This window comes from Linepithema humile, chromosome 5, assembly GCF_040581485.1.
Source record: "Linepithema humile isolate Giens D197 chromosome 5, Lhum_UNIL_v1.0, whole genome shotgun sequence".
Lineage (NCBI taxonomy): Eukaryota > Metazoa > Arthropoda > Insecta > Hymenoptera > Formicidae > Linepithema > Linepithema humile.
Genome location: NC_090132.1, coordinates 6,782,171 through 6,798,679, shown reverse-complemented (window position 1 = coordinate 6,798,679; position 16,509 = coordinate 6,782,171). Strand labels below are relative to the sequence as shown.

The 16,509-nt window shown below is 32.5% G+C and overlaps 2 protein-coding genes across 6 annotated transcripts in view; both read right to left on the bottom strand.

Moving 5' to 3' along the window:
• Positions 1-527: 527 nt before the first annotated feature.
• Positions 528-5,593, bottom strand: E(z) (histone-lysine N-methyltransferase E(z)). 4 transcript variants are annotated; one of them, XM_012364717.2, is made up of 14 exons: positions 5,390-5,593; positions 5,138-5,286; positions 4,371-4,525; positions 3,833-4,146; positions 3,530-3,763; positions 3,220-3,436; positions 2,926-2,949; positions 2,618-2,718; positions 2,366-2,543; positions 1,904-2,278; positions 1,510-1,800; positions 1,246-1,428; positions 1,000-1,165; positions 528-923 (listed from the first exon to the last, which is right to left on the bottom strand). In XM_012364717.2, exons 3-14 carry the CDS (start codon positions 4,504-4,506, stop codon positions 863-865), a joined length of 2,280 nt encoding a protein of 759 aa, XP_012220140.1. In that variant the 5' UTR covers positions 4,507-4,525; positions 5,138-5,286; positions 5,390-5,593; the 3' UTR covers positions 528-862. The 4 variants fall into 4 exon arrangements, with proteins under 4 accessions (XP_012220140.1, XP_067212396.1, XP_012220144.1 ...); XM_067356295.1 differs by lacking the exons at positions 5,138-5,286; positions 5,390-5,593 and having other exon boundaries at positions 4,371-4,648; XM_012364721.2 differs by lacking the exons at positions 5,138-5,286; positions 5,390-5,593 and having other exon boundaries at positions 2,926-2,946.
• Positions 5,594-6,420: 827 nt separating this feature from the next.
• The window catches only part of Fife (regulating synaptic membrane exocytosis protein fife), a 158,744-nt gene continuing 148,655 nt past the window's right edge, over positions 6,421-16,509 (bottom strand). For both annotated transcript variants that reach the window (XM_067356282.1, XM_067356283.1), the window contains exon 23: positions 6,421-16,147. In XM_067356282.1, coding sequence (XP_067212383.1) covers positions 15,837-16,147 — 311 coding nt within the window. In that variant the 3' untranslated portion in view covers positions 6,421-15,836. The remainder of the gene's footprint in view (positions 16,148-16,509) is intronic.

Genomic DNA, 16,509 nt, shown 5'->3' with positions numbered 1-16,509 from the left:
ATACTTTATAAATATATATATTGTAACTTATATCTTTGAGCGAATTAAATAAATAATTCATTAGATAGCATGTATTTAATATTAATATCAATAGAAAACTTTTTATAATGCAGAATTTTTGTAACATCTTTTTTTATATTTTACAATTACAGAGACTTCTTTTTTTTTACGTTTTTTGTATTTTAAATTAAATATAGGTAATTTTTCCTGTTAATCACATTTGTAAAGTTTGCTAATTGTAGTAATTAATTAATTTTATCATTATTAATTAATTGCATAAATTGAAATAATTATTTGAATAAAATATGTTTTCGCGACAGCAAAATGCATATCACTCTTATCTAGAAGCAATTTGCAATTAATATTTACTCTAGCAATTGTAAATCGCTGCAGGACATAAGAGCACACATAAAATACCTTTTCCATTAAACACGTTTTAATAAGTTATCTCAAGAAATATTTCTTTTTATGACTGTTAAAATTGTATTATTCATCTATCGGGTTTCTTAGGTACTTATATTTTATAATTCCATTGCTTATTAATTTTATTGCTTACAAACGTATTGATTGCGACAAAATATGACATGGGACTTATACATATAAAGATATAAAAAAAAAACTTTAAGTTAAATATTTAAAATTTTTTTACACACATACAAAAAATCTGTATTATCACTACAATACTAAAATATTAATTCCAGTTTTATAAAATAAATCAAGGTATAATCTTAAGTAAAAATTAAGAAATCGTATTATTAAATTACGTCATAAATAAGTCAGATATTTTTGTTTCCAATGTTTCGACTGTATATGCACTTGTTTAACGTCCTATACATTTATATGCGTTGCTATATAAAATTTTTTAAAGGAATTCCATTTCTCGTTCAATGCCGACAAATTTAAGTTGCTCCGTTGGTCCATATCTGAAAATAGTTTTAATTTATACGGTTTTAATCAGAATTACAATTCAATCATTTTATTAATGTTACAGTGACATACCTATAATCGAAAAATAATTCCTCGCCAGGTTGAATTGCTCTCTTAGCAAAAATACCTATTCTGTGATCGCCGTTAACCATCATTACTTTTGCATAACAATTGGGATTTATCGAATGATTGGCGAATCTTATTTTATTTCCTTTTCTTGTTGCGTCAACGACAAAATCTACAAAAATATTATTTTTTTAACTTTTTTTCTTCTACAATACATAACAAATTATAATATGGTATTTATACCATGCTTACCATTATTAAGATTAAAAAGAAAACTGCACATGTATTTATCGTATACTTTTCCTCTTCTGTCAGCCTCATCTTGACTGATGATTTCGCCACAATACTCTGAGATAAATTCATTCTTCGCCGCGGATTCTTTCAAAAAAATTCCCCAGCCCGCTACATCAGATGGTGCCATCAGCAAATGTTTATCTAAAAACCAAATCAAATTTTCGTTTACAATTCTTATGCTTCTAAAAAAATAAGCTAGAAGTTTATTAATTAGGAACTTACGAAGACCACGTTGCACGCTGACATTCTTACAAGATATCTTAGTAATATGAAATTGATCAGCGCCACACGTTTGGCAAAGATCCGGATCACACTCTCTCACAGCTAAATAACACGGACATTGCTTCGTGTTGCACTGAGCCTTACATCTGCAACCGGGAAAACGATTCTGGCATTCGCTGCTGCACTGACAGAATTTTTCGCAGAAGTTTTGCGCCTGTATGCATGGGCACGAGTTATCACACTGACGACCCGGATGATCACAAGGTGCAAAGTTATGTACGTGATTAGCACCTATTGAAAGAGATTAAACATCAGATCACATTAAACAATTGCAAAGAAACATACTTGTTAAATTTTTACAGTTCAAATTTTTGAAACTAATTAATAAACGTACCAGAGTCTTTCTTAAGCTGTATCTTTCTGCAATGCATTGACCATAGACGATGCTTTTTTTTCTTTTTCCGTGGTGGCGTAAAGTCCTTCGAATTCTCTATAGCCGGAATATCTGAAGCTTCCTTTTGTGCGAATGCGTACACCTCCTGACAAGTTTTCGTTAGCATGATTTGAGCTAGCGCGCATGGATTACCAGGAAAGGCCTTGTGAAGAGCTCGGAATGAGCTCTGTTCCGAACCTGTCCATGAGAACTCGCTTTCCGTTTTAATCCGTTTGCCAACTCCTAATAGCGTGAAGGGTGTTTGGTTTTCAGGTTGTGCTTGGTCTTCCAAAATTTCTTCAGGTTTGGAGTCCTTGTTAACGTTTTGTTTAAAATCTAATTTGAAAAGTAAAACTTTTTACAAATCTAGGTGGAATATTAATAAAAAATATATAGATTTCATATTAAGTAATATATATTAACCTTGACAACTGCCTCCTTGACCATATTTATTGCTATCATTGCTGTCTTCACTGCTCGCTTCATTTCCAGAATCAACACTTGCCTGTTTTCGTACTTTTCTAGGGCCGCCACGTTTCTCTTCGCCTTCTTCTTCTTTTATATCTGCTGCCTGTGCTGCCAATTTCTCCTTCATTCCTTCCTAAAAATTAAAATTAAGATATCAAATCTATACATTAAACACAGTATTATATTAAAATAAAGTATATAGCGTACTATGTGCATATAACACTCTGCTCCACATGGCTCCGAAAATGGTTTTAAATCAGGTCCCTTGCGCTTCAGTAAATTCGGTCCTGGATGGCAAACTTGAAGACCTACAAGCAACATCATAAACTAACTACGAATGTACTCTCGTCGGCTGACTCGGCATAGTTAAATGGAGAAAAATTTAGTAGAGAAACACAGCGATGAACGATGAATGAAATATGATTGTGGATGAGCCCTTGACGATGCCTCTGTGCTAAACAAAAAAAAGCTTCCGATCGAAAATGCATTAGTTTATATGCAATGTTGTTCTTTACCTTGCGGCGAGGTCCCCCTGGCTGCTACGATAAAATCAGGAATCATAAATTATTGTAATTAATAAATTTTGAATTCAAAACGCTTATTATAAATAAACAATATTAATAAGATATATATATATAAACAAAATTATAATTATTAGTTCTACTTTATTTCTATAACAAATTATAAAAATAAAATTTATTAAAAAATTAATTAAATAATAATAAGTATTAAAGACAATATTATTTTGTAGACTTAACAAAATACAACTTAAACAAATATAGCACTATACTTTATTGCACTATACTCACGATGTAAGAAGCAGTCGTATTTGAAGCATCTCCTGCAGAATAAAGTATGAAAAGAATGCATTGTTTGTTCTCTAGGTACACTTTTAGCGTTTACACCATCTATATTTGGAGTGCATTCTGGAGGTAAAATATTCGGATCAGATCTTTCCGTTAATTCGATATATTTTTCTTTCAATTCTTCAGGTCTTCCTTTGTCAGGGAACATGCTTGATATTGCCTGCACAATAATTATAAAACTATTAATATTGTACCACAGAATAATTGTTACTATTATACCACAATGCTCTGTCATTGTAAATAATTATCTTACATTAAATATATGCATTGACGGAAAGACCGTCTTTCCGTCTTCTGCCTTAACATCACATTTCGTTTCAGCGTCCTTCTTTTCATTTTCCTTTTGATTTTCTTTTTCTTTCAAAAATTCTTTTCCTTTTTTCACTTGCTCTCTCTCCTTATCTTCTTTTTCATAATTTGTTAGAGCATTCACTAAATCAACAAAGATGGAATCATCCATAAAACCAGATTCTCTATCTCCATGAACCTGTAACAAAATTAATAAAATTCTTTACGTGATTGGTAATAATGTAAATTTAGATTATTCTCTCCACACCTTTCCATCATAATTTTTAATAAGCTCCTCAATAAAAGTGCCATCTTGATCCAAAATCTCATCACCCATGTAAGGAATGTTATGCAAAACAGTTTCATCTTCCACCATAAAATTTTGTTGAATCGGAGCCCATGTATACATGGTTGGTATAGGAGTCACTGCATTAATTATTTTTACAGGACAACTTTGCACATCGCCATCAGGACTAGTAATTTCAGCTTTCTTCATACAAGAAAGATGAGGTGGAATATCTTGCACTGCTATCCACATTGCCTTTCCATCTGCCCAACGTTTCTGTTCAGCCGCAAGAAGATCTATTCAACAAAGAGATTTAAACATTATTGATACAAAGTTACATTATCATAGTAATCATTATTATTTTAAACATTAGTTATAAGTTTAGCTCATAAAGATTTATATAAATCAGCAAAATAAGAAATAAAAATTATAATATATTTATATGTAACAAATTATAAAATATAAAAGAAAAAACAGTAGAAGAGGTTAGAAACCATGAAGCCTCGAAGGCGCAACTTGCCTGTCATAACCTTGCGATTCTGATTCCATGCAACTTTAACCTCATCTGCACGCTTATAGCGTTTCATTTGCCGTAAACGCATGTACTCTGACTTTACTCTCTTCTTCCATTCCGCTGAAACTTTGGCCTTTGACATCGTTACAAATGCACAATTCCTGAAACAAAACTAGAATTGCTATTGATCTCTATGCTCAAAACACATCCACTCCGATTCTCCATCAACTGATATTGTCAGCTCAATCCCCTCTCTTGTACTGATTTCCCACTACCCACATTTACCACAACCACGTGATCACTGAGTATGCGTAGAACGAAAATGCTGTTGTATGCATATAGTGTTAAAGTAAATAAATAAGAAGGTATGCAATTTCCATATTTCTCAAGAATTACTTTTAGAAATAAGTATTCCATGTTAAACAGTTAGAGATTTGGTAAAATGATGAATAATACATATATAGATTGAGTGTCCAGCATCCTTAATAATTTTTTATAAAAGAATCAATATTATATCAATTATTATAACTTTATCAATTTAAATAATTATAATTACAAATATAATTAATTGTATATAATCATCAATTATAATATGTAAACTGTAACAATTAAAGAATAATTATTAAAAATTAGTTATTTATATTATCTTTCATATGCACAATAAACCATGAATATTTTACACAGATGTGATGCCTAAGTTTCTTTTTTCTGAGACAAGATCTTTTACTATTTTCTACTCAAGTAAATAATTATATTATATTATTTAAACATACTATGCAGTTTCCAGCAAATTTCATTCAGACAGATAGAGTTTGTTATGTCTCGCATTCCAAATATTAGAATAATTAGCCCAAATATTAATGTGCTGTAAGAAAGCTTCTGGTTTCATAGCTTTTTAAGCGATCTTTTCTGCAATCATTTCCTAGTTAAAAGAAACAGATAGAAAAACTTTATTGCTTACAAATCAATAGCCACAAATTTAAATATTAAATAGAGTTAAATGCAGAACATGATATTATACATACATTATGTTCTCTGGCTGAAGTTTATTACATCGTGAAACACATTTACACGTCGTCTTAACCTATAAATCTGTACTAAGTAACTATTTCGTGTTATGCTACATATCGAAAGGGTTAATATTATTTTTATGATTAATTGATAATATATTTCAAATTAATTACCCGAGATAAACAATTTTGGCCTTATTAAGATACTAAACTCTTGTTTTTGACAAAACTTACTTGTTACAACTTTCTCGCGCCATTTCTATGAGATTGACAATCGACCCTTAATCGTATTCCGAGTGATTCCGGCATAGACCGAAATCGACCGATGATACTAACACGTCACAAACTACGTGTTCTATGCAGGTCAATGCCTTATTCTAGACAATAGTTTACGGTACTAATAACTTCCGCATTCTTGTGCGTGCCGGCATGTGGCGCCACTTTTTTTTCGCATTCCATGCATTCCATTGCATGTCATCTGCATCTAATTATAGTGATGTATTTGCTGGATTTTCAAAACGCTATCCCAGCAAACACCAAGTTACAGTTATATAATTGTTAGTTGTAATTTCCCACTCAACAATATAACTGTTATATAATACACGTGTTATATAACAATTATATTATTGAGTGGGAAATTACAACTAACAATTATATAACTGTAACTTGGTGTTTGCTGGGATCACTCAGCGAAAAATTGACGTAGCAACATGCGATAAAATCCAATCTTCTCGGTTTTTCATGCTGCAGATGTTTATGCACACCGCACATGCTCTTATCACGACACACATATATGTATATACTGTATATACACACACATATACATGTGTTAGACTCAGATAAAATAAACGTAAAATGTTTATATAATATATTTGTTTTTTATTTTTTATTTATATTTGTGATACATATGTGTTTTGAAAAGTTTTCTGATCAACATCGGCATACTGTTAATATCGAAACTTATATAGCCAACCATTTGGCCGAAATCCTCACCTGGTTTTTTCTCTATACTTCAAAGTGTGATTTGGAATAATAAAAATAAGTAGTTACGTCGACAAAAAATATCATTTATTATTTTCGGTGCTTTACATGAGAATGAAACAAGTCACTGATAATTATAGGAACGAGCAGCGATTCGATTTCATCTTTTTCACATCTTCATTTATTTAATGTTTGTTTTATGTAGTATTTTTCTTCTATGTATGTGTGTGTGTGTTTATTTGTTTGTGTGGCGGGGAGAAAGACCAACGTAAAATTAAAAAGATTTACATGAATCTAAATTTCTTCGAGAAATAGTTGGGCGAAGAATTCGAGAAATTTGCATGCCGCGCACGCTGATTGTATTAAAAAGAAATCTATCATTCTTCAAACCTTTTGTCGATATTGAAAGACTTTTGCTCTTTCTACCTACATTTTTTTCATTCACAGTGGAGTAGATATTTATTTGAGTTTTAAGTGAAGAAAGAAGGAAGAGATAAAAACGTCAAGAGCGCGATTGATACGCACATATTTAACGTCTTATCGCGAAGAATACAGAGGAACTCATTGCCTTAAACTTTTTGCATAAAATGTATTTCATCTCTTTGCTTGTAGCAAAACTCTAATTCTGTATTGCTGCATATGCAACTGTCATTAATATAATTTATTAAACAAATACATTATAGGTATTCGTAATGTTCATATAATGAGTATGAAGCATTTATTAAATTTGGATATATTATCGAATAGGAGACAATTATAACAAGACATAGTTAAAGTTTATAAAGAGACAAAACTAAGTTTATAGAATTTGTGATCAATCGTTGTCAAAATTTGAAGAAGAACTAAATAGAAAACCGGCCATCGAAATTTTTCTTCTTCTTTTGTTTCTTCTTTCTTTTATGTTATAAATGTTTCATATAAAATAAACTCTACTCCATCATTCTCACATTCTTTGTCTCTTATATGTCGTTTTTCTTGCATATTATTAACATGACCAAACACTTCAACAAATTTTCAGTTTTCACAAATTAATTCTGAAATTCAAGGCCTACTACGCTATTAAGAATTATTTATAATTATTGACTACTCAAAATTATCAAATTATCTTGTGAGACATATAGTGATCCTTGTCGTATTTTCTTGTCAAAAATACGCGTGGATTGTTATATTGCTACAACCAATGTTTTTCCGATTCATAGAAAAATACGACTTTCTCCCCACGGAAGAAATAAATAAAACTGTCTATCCTAATTATTATATTATTATTTAATCATACAGATTCTCTCTTCTTTATTATTCCTGTCATATTCTCTTTGCCATGGATTCACCATAATTAGAAATAATTAGTGGTACTATGCGCAACTATGCTCTGCATTCCACCATTACATCGAGTATCCTAAATACAATATACACTTATTTTCAAACAAAATAAAAAGTATATGTGATGAGAAATCGCAAAAGAGTGAACACCATCGCGAGATGGACATAAACTTCGAAATTTTCTTCAATCACGATTGAGTTTATGTGATCTCAGTCGTACGCTATTTCTAGAATAGAAAATTTCACATTTGACAATTTTCTCTTGTAGAAAAAGTCACAGAAGTTATATAAGATACATACGTGACTTTTTTAATAACGCGAACATAGAGAGAAAGAGAGAGAAAGAGATCCAACTCGCATATTGACAATAACTAATTAGTTAAATTTTATTTATGTTAACTAATAATTGGGCAAAGCTTTGATTCATCGATTGTAAGAAATTTCTGAGACGATTTTTATATTTATTTTTTTTATTTTGTATTAAAAATTTATAAACTGATAAAGAGAATTTTCACACATATCGAAAATTGCTCTCAAATATGTTTTATTATTGAGAATTTGACTAAAAAAATTAAATCAAAATAAATTTTCTTCAAATATTTGCGAAAAATCAGATAAGATAAAAACTTAAATATTCAGGACTTTATTTTAACAATCTTAATATAATTATTTGATCAATTATAATATTTACGCACACAAGAGTTTTACACGCACAATTTTTTATATATATAAATATATTATACATTTCTAATAATGTTAATATAAAGAGTTTTGAATGCAAAAACAAAGATAACTCCATAATTTAAAAATTGTTTTAAATATAAAATTATATGTAAAATAAATTTTGCAAATAACAGAATCACCTAATTTTTACGATATTTTTTACACATATTTATAAACAAAAGTGTCTGAATATTAATAAATTATAACTTCTTCAGTTGTTTGCGAATAACAATTGATTATCTCCATATTTTTTCTTTCTTTTTTTTTATACTGATAATAACATTCTTATATGAATACATATTCTCACAGAACATTTTATTGTATAATCCATTACATAATATCGACTCAGGAACTTCCTCAATAGTGACAAATCGATGTTTAGTTAGTTAATACATCGGTCAAAATTGTTATGCAATTATTAATCGCCCCAGAATCAATTAAAAGTAGAATTCGCAGTTCGCTTAACCGATAATTATTCGCACTCTTTTGATTAACCCATAATTTAACTACACGCTGTAATTCTAATCCACATGCGCGACGATCAACATTCAACATGCAGGGTACATCACATTGAATTTGGTATATGATGACATATTGTATCTACGTGTCTTTTAGCTACATTAAGGGTGTCTTTCCCGCGTTGTTGCGCCTTTTTCTCTCTTGCAACCATTTCTCTCGTAAAAATGTGTATAAGCGTGGTGTATTGATCACACGAACGCTTTCACATATTGTAAGAATTTTAATTTTTAATAACTCTCTAATATTTTTTATAACTCTTACTGACACAAAGCAAGAAGAATTACCGATATGCTCGCCCTTTCTCTACAAGACTTCACAAGGCCATAGTATTTTTTTTGCGGCAATACTCTCCAGTGCTCTTCACATAATACATTAGATACATTAGATTTATCCATTATATGGATTTTAAATATTTAGATGTAACTAAGAAAAATCACGAAACTTTATTAGAAAAGATAAATGCTGTTTGAAATTATAAATGTTTGAAATTATTCAGACATAATTCACTCTAAAGTAACAAAGGATTGATAAAAGAGTAACTAAAATTATGTTACTTAAAATATATATGACTTATATATGTATAAGAGCTTATCAAAAATCGATCAAAATAAAATGTTAAATTTCTGTAACTTTCATTTTAAATCTGAGTAAATATCACAATCTCCACAAGAGAAGTATGTATTCACTGTTTGTTTCGCGCGAAAAAAATTCTATAAATAAAACTCCATATAAATTTCTAAATGTGACAGCTCATATTGTGTCTCGACTGAATGAAATCAGCTTACACCAGCGAAACTGCCATTCCTATGGCTGATGAGAAAATGGCAGAATTTCTTAGCATGCCTAACTTCATAAATTCTACGTATCTACGATCACTAACGACAGCGATATATCAGAAAGACGAAACTCGGAGAATATTAGAAAGGACAGTTCGATTGCTTTAGTACGTGGAATCTCGAGTTATTTTGTACGGAACGAAAGATACCGTAGAACGTAGAAACAAAATCAAGAATCAAGACCAAGAGTTTGCTCTTGGTCGAAGAGGCCATTTTAACGATGTTAAAACGTTTCAACTAATTTGTGTGAGTCAGATTTAATGTAATTTTTGCAACACGATTATCGCTATAGACACATTTAACTATCAGTTCCTAGTGGTGTTCTGCGGCCGAAATTCTTTGGGTCCCGAATGATTATTGTAACTCGTTTAAGCCCTTTCACGTACGATTCCGTTTTTCGCCTTTCCCTTCTCTTCTCGAAGCCACTCGCACTCATTTTCATTTTAATTACACATTTTACAAATCATTAATTTAACGATTAGTACTTAGGCATACGTATGTAACAATTAATCGCGCATCTACGAGGATCAAGCATTTATGGGTGAGCGTCCTCTCGCGATTCAAGTTCGTATGTTTTAGGCCGTATTTGAGCAGTCGCTATTAAGAACCGGAGATCGCAATCAATCGTCATTGTCGACCGTCTAAATTCCTATGAGATACTCCCTTCTCACGAAATGCGGTAAAGTATGATCGAGCCGGTGATCGGAAATCATAAGATCTACAATCGTAACTGAAAGTCACCAACGAGAAACGAAAGGAGCTACAAGTAGTTATTTTCTTCGTTTTCTCGTACTGTGTTTCGTCGCGTCAAGTAAAGCGTATTTAGTCGTACCGTACGTTCAATTTAAGAATTTTTCAATTTTCTTAGATTTCAGCATCCACAACACAGCGTTACTTAAGAGTTTGAAATAAATCACGGACGATCGATTTGCATCTGCAACATCGAAAGCTCGTTTTCTGCTAGGCAGTTGGAAAAATGCTGCTACTGTTTGATCCACGTGAAGACACGCGCGCAATTCCGTGAGATTGTCCTTGACACTTACAGTTAGAATTACAGTTAGAACGAGTACAACACAGATATGTAGAGAAGAGGCCATTGTCTGTAATTCTAATAAATGTTCTCGACGAGGCAGCCAGTCGCTCTAATATGCATTTTATATCGAGAAGAAGAGACATTACTTCCTTTTGTAATAATTCATATGTCGATAATTTTTCTAGGAATGTTTCTATCTGCGACTGATCGTAATAATTTATCGAATGTATCGAATGTACAATTACGCAATAATTCGCGATGTGTGCTCGACTTTAAGGATATATTACACACGGCCCGCAATAGTACGAGAATTACAATAAGTAATTATAATAAGTAAGATGTATATCATATTTTCTAGAGATTCGTAGCGTAACTTTGAATCAATAATTTCGATTGTCAAGATTGATACAATGTCTGCTTGTTGCTATCTATTTGTGTGTGTGTGTGTGTGTGTGTGTGTGTGTGTGTGTGTGTGTGTGTGTGTGTGTGTGTGGTATGGCGTTTTGTGTATTAAATATTTGTCGTAAATAGATAATAGTGAAACAGACTTGAGTTATGCTCTACGTTAAAGCTTTACTTTTGTCGTAGAAAAGTCGTAGTTGTTCTTTATCTCTAACGAATGACATGTGCCTAGACATTTTACTGTAAAGCAAGCTCGAATTTGATCGAAGACTATTACAAGATTTTCAAGACAAGCGGAAAAAATGAAAAAACTATAGTGTACAATTGCGGACAGTTTAATCCTTTGCTCTCAGAATCTTATACGTATAAATCTTATACGTATAATATAAACAAATAAATTTTTCATTGTGAAGATGTTTCAGTATAATGTGCTGGTTGTACAAAGATTACGCAGAATAAAGCTTTTTAAAATAAACGCAAGGAATCCAATCAATTATATATATAATAATAATTTAGAGAACAAAAGGTTAATGCGTTATCCGTAATGATTTATAATAAATCATTGATTATGCATATATATGATCGAAAACTACTCTTTGACGAAAGTAGATTCTCGTGTCAATCTTGCAAGTATTTTATTATTTAGTATAGCCAGAAGAGAATTAGCAGCAGCGATAGCAGTAATCGCAGTAGATAACGATAACTAGAGTGATCGTAGTAATAATAGTCATTAGGTCACTTCAAAGGCTAGTAGAAAACGTGTCTAGAACGCGCTCAGCTACTTACAAGGGAGAAGTCTAGAGTGTACACGATTGCATTCGTACGAGAAGATTGTCCATGCCATAATCTTTTACGAGAAACTTCCGACAAAAATATGTTTCCCCGAATTAATTCGTGATTTTCGTCGAAAGTTTCGTCGATTCTTTTTATGTACGCCACAAATATCTCTTTCGCTTGATTCGTTTGCGCTTGCGTTTGTTCTGTGTTTACGAAGATTCGTTTACAAAGATTCAAAACTTATTTCCTTGTTTTTTTACCTTAAATATTATTCGCATAACATATTCTTTCGTGAAAAAAATCAATTGGATTATTGAAATAATCGTTACAAACCGTACATTAAAAGATCAATAGTTATGTTACAGAACAATACAACGACACGAATATTGTACAACAAAAAAAAACCACGAAGTCATACGTGTTAATGCACATACGTCGTTTTGCGTCAAAAGTCTAATTTAAACTATCCAATGCTCGTGAATTGAAATCAATGACATCGGATATGTTTCTAGACTGATTATAAACTTCCTTCATAAAAGTATTGTTTTCTTTCCATGCTTTTTATATCTGACTCCCTCATGCAAAGGCACAACCGTCTCATTTACGATCTTCGCAGCAAGACGTATCGCTGACATTCAAGGCGAAAAACCGACGAAGCGATTATATGGAGAGAAACAATACAACTGTAATTAAAAATGCTTCTTTTTTTCACAGGCCGATATACTTTCCCGTTCTGTGTTTTAATTAAAAAATTACTTTCTTTGGATGCTTGGGCACTCGCGATTCTGCTCTGCACTGTCTTTTTGATCGTAATAAAAATAATCGTTCCTTGTAAATCACAAAGAAATTCTAGTCGAAATACTCATTTGAATCACCATCTAAGATTCAAAAAAAAAAAAAAAACGTTAAATTTTCGTGAGAAAAACCAGAAATTTTTGGTATTTTACAGCTTCAATATTCACAAAAGGGTAGAGAAAAATTGAAACGTACATACATATGTATCAGCAATGTAACTGTGAGTCAGAACTACACACGTACATCGTCATTATAAATTTCATTTCAACACTGCCTTGCGAAAATAAATCTTGGATTAAACTTTCATTGACATTCCTTAAACATCTACATCGTTAACATCAAATTTTTTTTTTTTTTTTTAATGATATGGGACAGTGACATCGTATTTATCCTTACATATTGTTTAAACACATGTACATTTTGATTACAATTTTCCCGCAGATTGTAGTAATATATAGTGTAATTTTTTATATAGATGTGCATGTGTACACGTCCCGAGTCGATATATCGACGCCGATAAATTTTACAAGTTATACAGATTACATCACATCACTTGAGTAACGCCGCGTATCTCTTCGTCCGCGCACGCACCACATTCGCTGTAATAATAAATCTGCGATCTTTACATAATCGTTTACAGAGATGTGATTTCGTGGATCATCGTAAGGGTGCTGCCGGATCATTAATTAATTCTGTACGATATTATCACGTTTATCACCTATCGCTAATTTTTTTCGGGCGGGGTAAGCGCAATGATTCTAAACAATCCGTTCTGTCCCTAACCCCGGCGCGGGACATTGCAGGACTTAAACACATTCACATTGACGCGTCTCGAGGATCATCCTAGATCGTCCCGAAGCAACGGATTAAGCTCATATTTTTGCCGTATTGTATTTTTTTTTGCTTGTCAATTTCCTCGAATTCGCAGTCAAATTCCTCGGGGTTGCTTCGTGAATTGTCGTGGCAAGATCCTCAAGAGGCTGCGCGAAACAGGACGTAGATATTATTAGATCTGAGAAACGTCGAAGAAATCTGCCTGTCCGTTCCGCTATCAGTCTACGAGCTACAAAAATTGTGCGACTTCTAAACATCGAGTTTAGTTGGTTATTATTCAAGTTGGCCGCGAAGCTATGCCCCCCCCCCCCAGAACTCCCCATCCGCTCCTCTCGCCACCACCCCAAGCTAATTACTCTTTTTTTGTCGTTGGCTCGGCCAGCGAGCTTTAAAACGATTGTCTACCATCAAATAGTTAAAGCAAGTTACGTCTGTCGAGACATCCGTTCGATTTCGATGTTTCCTATCTCATCGCCGTAATTTTTTCTGGAACGCGGAATATACATATTTCAATTTATCTTATTGATCATTCAAGATGTATGTAGCGTTCTTACGCGCAATCAGTTCTAATTTTTCATATTTCCAGCATCTTTTCTTATTGTTTTTTTACTTTAAAATTTAGCAAACAAGCTAATACATTCAAATAATTTTAATAAACTATTAAAAATTATTACAAACTTATAATAGTTTATTTATATTAGTTCCGTATTCTAATTGGAGTTTTTATTTCGAGCAAAGATAGGAAACGTCGCGAAAGAAACATCTCGTTGACGTAAAAGAATCAAACAGGCTGTCGCCGTTGATTCTTAAGTATTGATATTTCAATTTTGCGAAATTCGATCGAATCACTGACTGGGTCAACCAGATGAAACCACCGGCGGCGGCAGATATCGATCGAGTTTCGCTTTACAGTTTTCATCGATATATTATTCTCGTTTTGGGAAAAATGGACCCTTGTTATCTCATCAGAATATATGACTGCCTTCACGTTTTTGTAGTTACTTGCCAAAAAAATAATCTTTCTTTCTCTTCTTTATTCTTTTTCCTTATTGTTCATGTGAACAGACTTGCACAGGTACACCTTTATTGCTAAAATCACCGCGAATACCGATAAAGCATTCGCGGATCTCGAAAGGCGCTAATCGAAGGAACTCGGTTTTTAGGGATTTACCAATGCGTTCTTTTGTTATTCTTTCTTTCTGCCGAGTCAAAACGTGGCGATGTTGATGCTACGTCGCTCCATAAGCGCACGTTTAATGGGAGGGTTATCTTTTTATCATTTTTAAAATTGATTGTCTTCTTGAACAGTTATAAGTAAAACCATCTGTATTTGATTGTCTTTTGGTTATATGCTACGCTGATTATCGATTTCTTTTTATTAAATTTGTCGCATAACGTGTGATCGATCCGTGTTAATGACTGACCGTATTATCATTCATTGTTTCTTATACATTGCAATAAATAATTTTTTTATATCTTCCATAAATAATTTTTTTATATACTCTATAACACTTTCTCAACATTTATATTTATATAAATAAAAATAAAATCTTCTTTCTATATATATATGTATATATATAATTTTCTTTTTTTATATATGTATATTAATTTCGATGTTATTAAACTCTATAAATATATTTTCTTCCATCGTTTATATTTGCAAAAGTTAACGAATAATCAAATATTTAATTAATAAACATGTCATCTATTATCTGTTTGTTTGTAGTATTTGCGAATTGATGATAAATCATAATAAATATCCATTAATCGACTCGACACAAGTTAATAACAAATCTTCATCCGTTCTATATTTTCTCCGCTTTATTTTTTCCATCAATAGAAATAAAGAGAAAATAAAATTTGAGTAAATAAGACAGAAAAACACAGTATTAAATCAAAGTATTTTTGAACGCGCATATTATTACAAATTTAAGACATCAGAAATTATGATCGGAAAATCGCATCAACACGGAAAGACTGGGACTTTGTGGACGCAAACTTTGCCTTTTGGAGCAACGTGCGCCTCTAGTCGCCACACTCAGAGACTTGTAATAATAAGAAACGCCATTATCTCGCAAAAATCGAGATTGCGCTGGATCCGAGCTAGCCAACACCGCCACACAATCAACCACGATTTCCATCAAGAGATAATCTTGACGACGGACTCGCCCTCGTCTTTGAGCAAAAGGCTCAGTCTGAGGTCGAGCTCGCCGGCCTCGAGGGCCCATTTTTCCCTTAACCATCATGGCGAGTCTGCATTTTGCGTGCCGAGGGTGTGGATCGGGAAGAGCGGATACCAGTCGAAAATAAACTCTTTCGGCGTCAGCAGATTGAGGTCCACTTCCGCTCCGCCGAGACCCTGATTGCTCTCGAAGCCTTGCTTTTTCTCCCACAACATCACCAGCAGGTGCTTGCCCTGCAGGACGTCGCAGCGACCATACTTCAACGTTTGCCGATACTGTGGATTCTTTGAGTGCCGTACTACGCGAGTCTTGCGCTTCTGCAGCCACTTCTCGCCATCTCGTTCTCGCAAGTACGTCTTCACGTAAGTATCTGCGGGTGAAGATAAAAATCTCGCCGTCAATCTACACTTGAGAAAACACTCTTAAAATCTGATACAATATTTGACGTATCTACAAGCGAAATATTGTGCTTTTTTTTTCTTCTGCCTGTGAATTTTTCATTTCTTTTTCTTGAGTTAAAAGACTTTTAATTGTTTTATAACTTAGACATAAAAATAGCTTTGAAATAATCGGAAAACTTTGAAAAATAGAGAAAAACACGCATTATTATTGTGGTAGATTTTATGAAATTTTTTAATTAGTGAAATTATTAAAACTGAATTAATCTCTTATAATCCTCTGGAGATGTTTATAAATAATGTTGCATCGGTTAGTTTTGCCGCTGGTTCGCGT